A 13,016-nucleotide genomic window follows, 5' to 3' on the forward strand; every position below is an offset into this window, starting at 1 on the left:
GCGGTAGCTAATCTAGTTTTTTTTTGTGTTAAATCCTAAAACATGTTGGCAGTTGCTATGGCAACGAGTCTGCATAGCGTGGCGAATACCTCTTTCCCTTTGCTGCGGATCGTAGCACGAAATTAATAGCTACATTTCTAAGTTTCACTGAGTTAACGCGGCTATGGATGACATGTAAAAGGTTAGTCTTTTTGCCCGTCGTAAGTCAGTGGCTCACCAGCAATGAACCTCACCATACGTCACTGATTATCAGTGATTCTTGAGAATAGGGACAAAATGGGTTTTAATTTTCCCATATTTTTTTTAAAATTATTTCTCAACCTTATGTATGCAAATATGACAAATAATGTTTAGAAAATATGAAGATGCTAAGGTACAGGCTCCCAGTTGCGAATTTTTTTTTAAAAATTACATTTTTAATCGACCTGACCCAAAACTTTGTCATCACCATCTGACAAAAATAAATCTAAAATGATTTTTAAAATACCCCATTAGTGATATTTTTACTCAATTTACAGACAAATGCTTCTCAAGAAATAAAATAAATATTATTTAAAACAAAAAACAAGAAAAAGTCCATCTGATGGAGTTGACACAGAACTGAAGGTGGTGACAAACTAGTGAGTAAAATGAAAAACTTGGTACATGTGAAGTAATGCAATTCATGTAAAATACATTAAAATGAATTAGTTGCACAATTAAGTGAGATTTGACAACAATTTCACTGAAAGAGTCACAAAAACTCTGATGGAGTTGACGAAATGCCAAACTACCTCAATTTATATGATGTTATTCTGAAGGAGGCCATATTGTAGCTCATCAGGTCCATGAAATCTTTACATTATACCAAAATTAAGCTTTTATTTCACAAAATTTCATCAAAGTTTTGTAAATTGTCAGTTATGGAGTTGAGACATCATGGTTGTGACAAACAACTTAGGAATAAAACAGAAGAAAAAACTAAAGAATAACTTAAGCTAACCGGAGCTAACTAGCCCTCTTAGCAATGGAAGAGAAAAGACAACGTCATGGGGTCCTCAGAAGTTCTGGTGCCCCCCAATAATGCCTGATTTTTTTTACATTCTTTTCATTTCTGACGGTGTTGACAAAAACTAAGGACAAATTTCAATGGAGTTGGAAAATATATATAAATGATTTTTAATTAAATTTATCGATACTTTTATAATTATTTATATGACTACTTATACTTAATTGTCATAATATATAATTTTAGTATTTCTTTAATTGTTTTAAACTATAAGAATGTATTGAGTTCTGCTCCTGGACAAGGGCTTTTACAGGCATCATCCACCGACTACAATGTTTAAAATAAAAAAATATTCAGCAAAAAAAAGAAAAATATACATTGTTGTGCTCACATGACCCAGGTTAGTTTAGTTAGATATTTGGAAAAAATATATTTTGTGTATATTTTATTCAAATTTCATGCTTTATCCATAGGACCTGTTTTGTCCTTATTCTCAAGAATCACATATAGCTTCTTTGTGTGCTTTGGATTTTCTGTGCCGTTTCATTTTTTTGCGAAGCGATGAAAGCTGGTTAGCTCTTGAACTGCTACAAAATAAAGCTGTATTTCCCTCAGCCCACTGTTATCATTTTGGAGAAAGTCTCATCAACATCAATATTTCCACTAAATAAGAGTCAAAAAATATTTGTTTGATAAAAGTAAAGCCTCTCAGACTCTGAGCCCAACAGCACCAAACTATTTTTTCATATTAGACAATTAATTTAATTTCACATAATTATCGCGGTAGAAGCCATTTGTTTGTTAAATACTTAATGAAACATATTTGCCGTGTTTGATGTTTGTTGTAAATGACGTATACTCACAAAGAACGAGGTAATTAGTCCAAGTTTGTCGTTTATTGAACGTTTAGAAACTACAACGGCTGGTAAACAAAGGTAAAACAACCTGAACAGGTGATCAACTCTAAACCAATGTAACTTTTTACTCTCTCTGTCGTTTAAGCACACCAGTTGCCATGGCAACCTCCTGCGCTCCCCAAGCCGACCACAGATTACGTTAAAAACATTCAGTCCGTTACGATATCAGGTTTTCAGGCTTGATATTTATTTTGCGATTAATAATCCTCTCATGAACACAGAGATGGTTGATTAGTTAATTTAAACTCCTCTGTTCGTTACTTTGGTAATGGAACCGAAATGCAGAGAATTGCGCAACACCTTGTTGAAACAGTAATCACTGAGATTATTGTTGTTGTTGGGTCATTAAGTTTAAAACGTTTTGTTGATTTTTCAGGACGGTTAATTCCTGAGTGAGCAGAACCAGAACCAGGCATGAAGTTCTGTTCATCCACTGTTTTCAAGAACCAAAATGTTCTGATGGGATTCTGCTGGACTTTTCCCACCATGAGCAGAAAACAAATCACCTTAAATAAAGATATTAACTCATTTATTATTTATTGATTTATTTTAATAAGATAAACTTTGTTCTGCTGGATTCAACGCATTTAGCATTAAATAACTGAGCTGGTCCTGTTTGGACCTCCATCTCTCCATCAGAACCACCAGTCAGATTCTAACCGGGTCACATGGACTTCGTCCGATCCAATTATTCTGATCCATTTTCCAGTTTTTCCACAATCCCAGTTTATTTTCTCTGATGTTCAGAGTGATGATGGTTCTCACCCGGAAACATCCAGAACCTCCTGGGACTAACCAGCTTCTCCTTCTGATCTCAGCTGGAGAACTTCCTGTTTCCTGTCCAATCAGAGGCCAGAGAGCAGAGGGACACGCCCACTCCCAGTAGAACCGACTGATAAAAGAGGAGTAGTGCTGTGGGCTCCTGCTGCCCAGAGGAGGCAGAAATCACCATAGCAACCAGTGACTCAGCAGTTAATCCAGGTTCTGGTTCAGGTGATGAGAGGACGGAGACGCAGCAGGTCAGACTTCAGCTCTGACCTGCTGGTCAGGAGAACAAAAAGTCCAGAACATATTTCTGTCTGTTGAAGCGTTTAATTAAAACAGCAGGAAAACATGGAGGACCGGTCCAGATGGGATTCATCCCAGCAGAACCTGCATGTTGAAAGGCTCTGAGTCATTTTTAACGGTTCAGTTTTTCATTTTTAAAAGATGGAAATGAAAACCAGACCCAGTTCTGACACTTGTTCTGACACTTGTTCTGGCTCTGGATTCTTTCTGGACCTTCAGTTCCGGTTGTGTTCCTTCAGCTGCACGTCCTGAAGTAGGTCAGGCCCAGTTTACTGTAATATTACACTTTAATAAGGTAATAATACACTTTATTTTAAAGTATCTTTCAGGACTCTCATGGTCGCTGTACAGTTAAAAACCAACACAGAAAGAAATCAACAAATGGAATAGAAGTGAAATAAAGATTATAAAAAATCACATCAGCAAAAACTAAGAATATGTTAATCTAAAATATTGATCAGATTTAAACTGAGCTGTGATGCAGAGACGCAGCCGCCATCTTGTGAGTGGCATTTTAGTCGAAGCTGTAGATGGCAGCGTGACGCCGACCTGCTGGAGGTTCTGGTTCTGTGATGGAAATAAAGACGAACTTCAGAAATTATAAAAACTTAAACGAGCTTCTGTGAAATCCACCAGCAGCTCCGTCACGTTACTATGGTTACAGATTAATTCACGCTTGTTTATGATTAAACTTTCAAACTAAATAAACACAAAGAGATAAAAAAAAAAACACGGTTACAGGCTGGAACGCCATCCTGTTACCACGGTAACGGGATGCTGGGATGTTCACTGCCACCTCTGTCTCCGAGCGAAGCGATGAAGGTCACATGATGCTCAGCCTCCTCTTCATCAGCCCGCCCTCGGCACCGGATTCTGTAACACACAGACACGTTACTGTTACCGAGCTGATGACATCACTTCCTGCTCCAGCTTAAATTTCTTCATGTTCCAGAGTTTAACACCAGGGGTCCCCAAACTACGGCCCGCTGGTCCGGCCCCCTGAACAATAGAGCATTCAGATTTTTTTTCATTTATTGTATTTTCCGGTTTATATGTGTATTTTTCTTCAACCACCAGGGGGCTCTTTAGCAGGAAGTGTGTCCTGTAAACTGTGGGTGTTTTGTTTTGCATGGCGCATTGCTGCCATCTGTTGGACTTTTAGGGAACTGCTTGACTTTTATGTTATTTAATCAGTTCGGTTGTTTGCTAGCGGTAGAGCAGATGAACACACGTCTGTTATGAACGCCACCTGTAAGTAGCAGCTTATACTTCATGGTAACATATGAGAAATTAATATGTTAAAGTTACATTCCCTCAATGGAATGTATACTAGCAAAAACTAGTATATATTCCTAGTTAGGGAATATATACTAGTCACTCATGTCACTCATGGGCAAAACCCATGAGTGACCGTTTCACTCATGGGTTTTGCCCATGTGCTTTCTGGGTAAAAATCAATCGAGAAACGCATCCCCCCGTCCCCCTACAATTTCTGGCCCTCACAGGAAAAAGTTTGGGGACCACTGGTTTAACACTCTGACTCGCGGCGCGGCGCTTACTGCTGGGAACGTTATGGGAGAGTCTCCGAGCCCGGACCGGGATCGCTGACTGCAAACAGAGAGCAAAGGTCAGAGCAAAGGTCAGAGTTCACCCAGAGCTTCTGGCTGAACAAGGAGAAAAACGTCTGAGGTTCAGAGCCGCAGCTGGAGGAGAAAAAACTCCAAACTATATGAAGAAAAGTCATAATCCAAAAATAAAACCTAATGGGGGGAAAAATAATAATAATATGAGAATAAAGTCATAATAATGTGAGAATATTCATAATATGAAAACAAAGATGTAATATTATCAAAATATTGTAACAATTTGAGAGTAAAATAAAAATGAGAAAAAAGTCAAAATAAAATGCAAATTAAGATGTAATCAGAGAAAAGCATCAGAATATTACAATGATAACATAATAAATGTAATAAAGTTGTAATATTAAGAACATGAGAACTGCATGAAACAAGAAGCTGATCATCTAGTTAAGTTATAATCTGGCTTTTAAATAAGGAAAGATTTTATATTTTCCCTCAGCATCAAATTATCAGCAGCAGGAAATTAAAATGTTTATTTAGAATAAATAATCCCAGACTGGGACGCTATAATTATAAAGGTTTTTTATAATTAAAATCATTTTTTTCTCTTAGTTTTAATACTTTCTTCTGTTAATATTATAACATAAAACACATTTTCTTGGTCTGGCCTGAAGCTCCGATATTCATAAACTGATGATGTCATGTTAATCAGCTCAACGACTATGTGACCTTTAATGACCTTCAGTGACCTTTAATGACCTCTAATGATCTCCAGTGACCTCTAATGACCTTCAGTGACCTCTAATGACCTCTAATGAGCTTCAGTGACTTTCAGTGACCTTACTTTCCTCCTGCAGTCTGTTGGATCTCCAGCGGTGCTCAGTGCAGCGATCCGATCCTCGATGTAGGAAACCTGAGAAGAAACAGCTTCAGTAGCAGATCCGGGTTAGAGCGGCACAGTTCTGATCTGTTCTGACCCGTTCGGACCTGTTCTGACCCAGTTCTGATCTGTTCTGATCAGTTCGGACCGTTTCGAGCCGTTCCGACCAGTTCTGACCCGACCCGTTCCGACCCGTTCGGACCTGTTCTGACTCGTTCTGACCCGTTTGGACTCGTTCTGACCCAATCGGACCCGTTCCGACCCGTTCGGACCAGATCAGACCCGTTCCGACCCGTTCGGACCTGTTCCGACTCGTTCTGACCCGTTTGGACTCGTTCTGACCCAATCGGACCCGTTCCGACCCGTTCAGACCAGATCAGACCCGTTCCGACCCGTTCGGACCTGTTCCGACTCGTTCTGACCCAGTTCTGATCTGTTCAGACCCGTTCCGACCCGTTGGGACCTGTTTCGACCCGTTCTGACCCAGTTCTGATCTGTTGAGACCCGTTCTGACCCGATTGGACACGTTGTGATCCGATCGGACCCGTTCCGACCCGTTCCGACACGATCGGACCCGTTCCGACCTGTTCGGACCCGTTCTGACCAGATCAGACCCGTTCTGACCCGTTCCGACCCGTTCTGACCCGATCGGAGACCCGTTCCGACCCGATCGGACCCGTTCCCACCCGTTCTGACCCGTTCCGACCCGTTCTGACCCATTCCGACCCGTTCGGACCCATTCCGTCCAGATCGGACCCGTTCTGACCCGTTCCGACCCGATCGGACCCGTTCCGACCCGTTCGGACCTGATCGGACCCGTTCCGACCTATTCGGACCCGTTCCGACCAGATCAGACCCGTTCTGACCCGTTCTGAACCAGTTCTGATCTGTTCAGACCCGTTCCGACCTGTTCCGACCTGATCGGACCAGTTCCGACCCGTTCCCACCCGTTCTGACCCGTTCCGACCCGTTCTGACCCATTCCGACCCGTTCGGACCCATTTGGACCCATTCCGTCCAGATCAGACCCGTTCTGACCCGTTCCGACCCGATCGGACCCGTTCTGACCCGATCGGACCCGTTCAGACCTGATCGGACCCGTTCTGACCCGTTCCGACCAATTCTGACCCGTTCCGACACGTTCTGACCCGTTCCGACGCGATCGGACCTGTTCCGACCCGTTCCAACCAGTTCTGACCCGTTCGGACCAGTTCTGACCCGTTCCGACCAGTTCTGACCCGATCGGACCCGTTCCGACCCATTCGGACCCGTTCCGACCAGATCAGACCCGTTCGGACCTGTTCCGACTCGTTCTGACCCAGTTCTGATCTGTTCAGACCCGTTCCGACCCGATCGGACCCGTTCCGACCCGTTCAGACTCGTTCCGACCCGTTCCGACCCAATCGGACCCGTTCCGACCCGTTCCGACTCGTTCGGACGCGTTCTGACCCGATCGGACCCGTTCCGACCCGTTGGGACCTGTTCCGACTCGTTCTGACCCAGTTCTGATCTGTTGAGACCCGTTCTGACCCGATCGGACGCGTTCTGACCCGATCGGACCTGTTCCGACTCGTTCTGACCCAGTTCTGATCTGTTCAGACCCGTTCCGACCCGTTCAGACTTTTTCCGACCCGTTCCGACCCAATTGGACCCGTTCCGACCCGTTCCGACTCGTTCGGACGCGTTCTGACCCGATCGGACCCGTTCCGACCCGTTGGGACCTGTTCCGACTCGTTCTGACCCAGTTCTGATCTGTTGAGACCCGTTCTGACCCGATCGGACGCGTTCTGACCTGATCGGACCCGTTCCGACCCGGTCTGACCTGTTCGGACCCGTTCCGACCCGTTCCGACCCGTTCAGACTTTTTCCGACCCGTTCCGACCCAATTGGACCCGTTCCGACCCGTTCCGACTCGTTCGGACGCGTTCTGACCCGATCGGACCCATTCCGACCCGTTGGGACCAGATCAGACCCGTTCTGACCCGTTCGGACCCGTTCCGACCCGTTCTGACCCAGTTCTGATCTGTTGAGACCCGTTCTGACCCGATTGGACGCGTTCTGACCCGATCGGACCCGTTCCGACCCGTTCTGACCCGATCGGAGACCCGTTCCGCCCCGATCGGACCCGTTCCCTCCCGTTCTGACCCATTCCGACCCGTTCGGACCCATTCGGACCCATTCCGTCCAGATCGGACCCGTTCCAACCCGTTCGGACCCGATCGGACCCGTTCCGACCCATTCCGACCCGTTCGGACCCATTTGGACCCATTCCGACCAGATCAGACCCGTTCTGACCCGTTCTGAACCAGTTCTGATCTGTTCTGACCCGATCGGAGACCCGTTCCGACCCGATCGGACCCGTTCCCACCCGTTCCGACCCGTTCTGACCCATTCCGACCCGTTCGGACCCATTTGGACCCATTCCGTCCAGATCGGACCCGTTCTGACCCGTTCCGACCCGATCGGACCCGTTCGGACCTGATCGGACCCGTTCTGACCCGTTCCGACCAATTCTGACCCGTTCCGACAAGTTCTGACCCGTTCCGACCGGATCGGACCCGTTCCGACCCATTCAGACCCGTTCCGACCCGGTCCGACCCGATCGGACCCGTTCCGACTCGTTCGGACGCGTTCTGACCCGATCGGACCCGTTCCGACCCATTCCGACCCGTTCGGACCCGTTCCGACCAGATCGGACCCGTTCTGACCCGATCGGACCCGTTCCGTCCCGTTCGGACCCGTTCCGACCTATTCGGATCCGTTCCGACCAGATCAGACCTGTTCTGACCCGTTCTGACCCGTTCCGACCCGTTCTGACCCGTTCCGACCCGTTCGGACCCGTTCCGACCCGTTCGGACCCGATCGGACCCGTTCCCACCCGTTCTGACCCGATCGGACCCGTTCGGACCCGTTCCCACCCGTTCTGACCCGTTCCGACCCGTTCTGACCCGTTCCGACCCGTTCTGACCCGATCGGACCTGTTCCGACTCGTTCTGACCCAGTTCTGATCTGTTCAGACCCGTTCCGACCCGATCGGACCCGTTCCGACCCGTTCAGACTTTTTCCAACCCGTTCCGACCCAATTGGACCCGTTCCGACCCGTTCCGACTCGTTCGGACGCGTTCTGACCCGATCGGACCCGTTACGACCCGTTGGGACCTGTTCCGACTCGTTCTGACCCAGTTCTGATCTGTTGAGACCCGTTCTGACCCGATCGGACCCGTTCCGACCCGATCGGACCCGTTCCCACCCGTTCTGACCCATTCCGACCCGTTCGGACCCATTCTGACCCATTCCGTCCAGATCGGACCCGTTCCAACCTATTCGGACCAGTTCCGACCAGATCAGACCCGTTCTGATCGTTCTGAACCAGTTCTGATCTGTTCAGACCCGTTCCGACCTGTTCCGACCCGTTCGGAACTGTTCTGACTCGTTCTGACCCGTTTGGACGCGTTCTGACCCGATTGGACCCGTTCCGACCCGTTCGGACCTGATCCGACCGGTTCCGACCCGTTCCGACCCGTTTTGACCCGTTCCGACCCGATCGGACCCGTTCCGACCCGTTCTGACCCAATCGGACTCGTTCTGACCCGATCGGACCCGTTCGGACCAGATCAGACCCGTTCGGACCCGTTCGGACCTGTTCCGACTCGTTCTGACCTGTTCAGACCCGTTCCTACCCGATCGGACCCGTTCCGACCCGTTCCGACTCGTTCGGACGCGTTCTGACCCGATCGGACCCATTCCGACCCGTTGGGACCAGATCAGACCCGTTCCCACCCGTTCTGACCCGATCGGACCCGTTCGGACCCGTTCCCACCCGTTCTGACCCGTTCCGACCCGTTCTGACCCGTTCCGACCCGTTCTGACCCGATCGGACCTGTTCCGACTCGTTCTGACCCAGTTCTGATCTGTTCAGACCCGTTCCGACCCGATCGGACCCGTTCCGACCCGTTCAGACTTTTTCCGACCCGTTCCGACCCAATTGGACCCGTTCCGACCCGTTCCGACTCGTTCGGACGCGTTCTGACCCGATCGGACCCGTTACGACCCGTTGGGACCTGTTCCGACTCGTTCTGACCCAGTTCTGATCTGTTGAGACCCGTTCTGACCCGATCGGACCCGTTCCGACCCGATCGGACCCGTTCCCACCCGTTCTGACCCATTCCGACCCGTTCGGACCCATTCTGACCCATTCCGTCCAGATCGGACCCGTTCCAACCTATTCGGACCAGTTCCGACCAGATCAGACCCGTTCCGACCTGTTCCGACCCGTTCGGAACTGTTCTGACTCGTTCTGACCCGTTTGGACGCGTTCTGACCCGATTGGACCCGTTCCGACCCGTTCGGACCTGATCCGACCGGTTCCGACCCGTTCCGACCCGTTTTGACCCGTTCCGACCCGATCGGACCCGTTCCGACCCGTTCTGACCCAATCGGACTCGTTCTGACCCGATCGGACCCGTTCGGACCAGATCAGACCCGTTCGGACCCGTTCGGACCTGTTCCGACTCGTTCTGACCTGTTCAGACCCGTTCCTACCCGATCGGACCCGTTCCGACCCGTTCCGACTCGTTCGGACGCGTTCTGACCCGATCGGACCCATTCCGACCCGTTGGGACCAGATCAGACCCGTTCCCACCCGTTCTGACCCGATCGGACCCGTTCGGACCCGTTCCCACCCGTTCTGACCCGTTCCGACCCGTTCTGACCCGTTCCGACCCGTTCTGACCCGATCGGACCTGTTCCGACTCGTTCTGACCCAGTTCTGATCTGTTCAGACCCGTTCCGACCCGATCGGACCCGTTCCGACCCGTTCAGACTTTTTCCGACCCGTTCCGACCCAATTGGACCCGTTCCGACCCGTTCCGACTCGTTCGGACGCGTTCTGACCCGATCGGACCCGTTACGACCCGTTGGGACCTGTTCCGACTCGTTCTGACCCAGTTCTGATCTGTTGAGACCCGTTCTGACCCGATCGGACCCGTTCCGACCCGATCGGACCCGTTCCCACCCGTTCTGACCCATTCCGACCCGTTCGGACCCATTCTGACCCATTCCGTCCAGATCGGACCCGTTCCAACCTATTCGGACCAGTTCCGACCAGATCAGACCCGTTCTGATCGTTCTGAACCAGTTCTGATCTGTTCAGACCCGTTCCGACCTGTTCCGACCCGTTCGGAACTGTTCTGACTCGTTCTGACCCGTTTGGACGCGTTCTGACCCGATTGGACCCGTTCCGACCCGTTCGGACCTGATCCGACCGGTTCCGACCCGTTCCGACCCGTTTTGACCCGTTCCGACCCGATCGGACCCGTTCCGACCCGTTCTGACCCAATCGGACTCGTTCTGACCCGATCGGACCCGTTCGGACCAGATCAGACCCGTTCGGACCCGTTCGGACCCGTTCCGACTCGTTCTGACCTGTTCAGACCCGTTCCTACCCGATCGGACCCGTTCCGACCCGTTCCGACTCGTTCGGACGCGTTCTGACCCGATCGGACCCATTCCGACCCGTTGGGACCAGATCAGACCCGTTCTGACCCGTTCGGACCCGTTCCGACCCGTTCTGACCCAGTTCTGATCTGTTGAGACCCGTTCTGACCCGATTGGACGCGTTCTGACCCGATCGGACCCGTTCCGACCCGTTCTGACCCGATCGGAGACCCGTTCCGCCCCGATCGGACCCGTTCCCTCCCGTTCTGACCCATTCCGACCCGTTCGGACCCATTCGGACCCATTCCGTCCAGATCGGACCCGTTCCAACCCGTTCGGACCCGATCGGACCCGTTCCGACCCATTCCGACCCGTTCGGACCCATTTGGACCCATTCCGACCAGATCAGACCCGTTCTGACCCGTTCTGAACCAGTTCTGATCTGTTCTGACCCGATCGGAGACCCGTTCCGACCCGATCGGACCCGTTCCCACCCGTTCCGACCCGTTCTGACCCATTCCGACCCGTTCGGACCCATTTGGACCCATTCCGTCCAGATCGGACCCGTTCTGACCCGTTCCGACCCGATCGGACCCGTTCGGACCTGATCGGACCCGTTCTGACCCGTTCCGACCAATTCTGACCCGTTCCGACAAGTTCTGACCCGTTCCGACCGGATCGGACCCGTTCCGACCCATTCAGACCCGTTCCGACCCGGTCCGACCCGATCGGACCCGTTCCGACTCGTTCGGACGCGTTCTGACCCGATCGGACCCGTTCCGACCCATTCCGACCCGTTCGGACCCGTTCCGACCAGATCGGACCCGTTCTGACCCGATCGGACCCGTTCCGACCCGTTCGGACCCGTTCCGACCTATTCGGATCCGTTCCGACCAGATCAGACCTGTTCTGACCCGTTCTGACCCGTTCCGACCCGTTCTGACCCGTTCCGACCCGTTCGGACTCGTTCCGACCCGTTCGGACCCGATCGGACCCGTTCCCACCCGTTCTGACCCGATCGGACCCGTTCGGACCCGTTCCCACCCGTTCTGACCCGTTCCGACCCGTTCTGACCCGTTCCGACCCGTTCTGACCCGATCGGACCCGTTCGGATCCGATCGGACCCGTTCGGACCCGTTCCGACCCGTTCCGACCCGATCGGACCCGTTCCCACCCGTTCTGACCCATTCGGACCCATTCTGACCCATTCCGTCCAGATCGGACCCGTTCCAACCTATTCGGACCAGTTCCGACCAGATCAGACCCGTTCTGATCGTTCTGAACCAGTTCTGATCTGTTCAGACCCGTTCCGACCTGTTCCGACCCGTTCGGACCTGTTCTGACTCGTTCTGACCCGTTTGGACGCGTTCTGACCCGATTGGACCCGTTCCGACCCGTTCGGACCTGATCCGACCCGTTCCGACCTGATCGGACCAGTTCCGACCCGTTCCCACCCGTTCTGACCCGTTCCGACCCGTTCTGACCCATTCCGACCCGTTCGGACCCATTTGGACCCATTCCGTCCAGATCACACCCGTTCTGACCCGTTCCGACCCGATCGGACCCGTTCGGACCCGTTCTGACCCGATCGGACCCGTTCAGACCTGATCGGACCCGTTCTGACCCGTTCCGACCAATTCTGACCCGTTCCGACACGTTCTGACCCGTTCCGACGCGATCGGACCTGTTCCGACCCGTTCCAACCAGTTCTGAACCGTTCGGACCTGTTCCAACCCGTTCTGACCCGTTCCGACCAGTTCTGGCCCGTTCCGACCAGTTCTGACCCGATCGGACCCGTTCCGACCCATTCGGACCCGTTCCGACCAGATCAGACCCGTTCTGACCCGTTCTGAACCAGTTCTGATCTGTTCTAACCCGATCGGAGACCCGTTCCGACCCGATCGGACCCGTTCCCACCCGTTCCGACCCGTTCTGACCCATTCCGACCCGTTCGGACCCATTTGGACCCATTCCGTCCAGATCGGACCCGTTCTGACCCGTTCCGACCCGATCGGACCCGTTCGGACCTGATCGGACCCGTTCTGACCCGTTCCGACCAATTCTGACCCGTTCCGACAAGTTCTGACCCGTTCCGACCGGATCGGACCCGTTCCGACCCATTCAGACCCGTTCCGACCCGGTCCGACC

The 13,016-nt window shown here is 51.5% G+C and overlaps 1 protein-coding gene across 1 annotated transcript in view; it reads right to left on the reverse strand.

Annotated features, from left to right (window-relative positions):
• Positions 1-2,977: 2,977 nt before the first annotated feature.
• mlphb (melanophilin b) overlaps positions 2,978-13,016 on the reverse strand; it is a 28,975-nt gene continuing 18,936 nt past the window's right edge. The window contains 3 exon segments of the mRNA XM_088003663.1: positions 2,978-3,846; positions 4,533-4,581; positions 5,398-5,466. Coding sequence (XP_087859789.1) covers positions 3,797-3,846; positions 4,533-4,581; positions 5,398-5,466 — 168 coding nt within the window. The 3' untranslated portion in view covers positions 2,978-3,796.

Source organism: Poecilia mexicana, unplaced genomic scaffold (assembly GCF_051168715.1).
Source record: "Poecilia mexicana isolate PSO_F unplaced genomic scaffold, ASM5116871v1 scaffold_2, whole genome shotgun sequence".
NCBI classification, from domain to species: domain Eukaryota; kingdom Metazoa; phylum Chordata; class Actinopteri; order Cyprinodontiformes; family Poeciliidae; genus Poecilia; species Poecilia mexicana.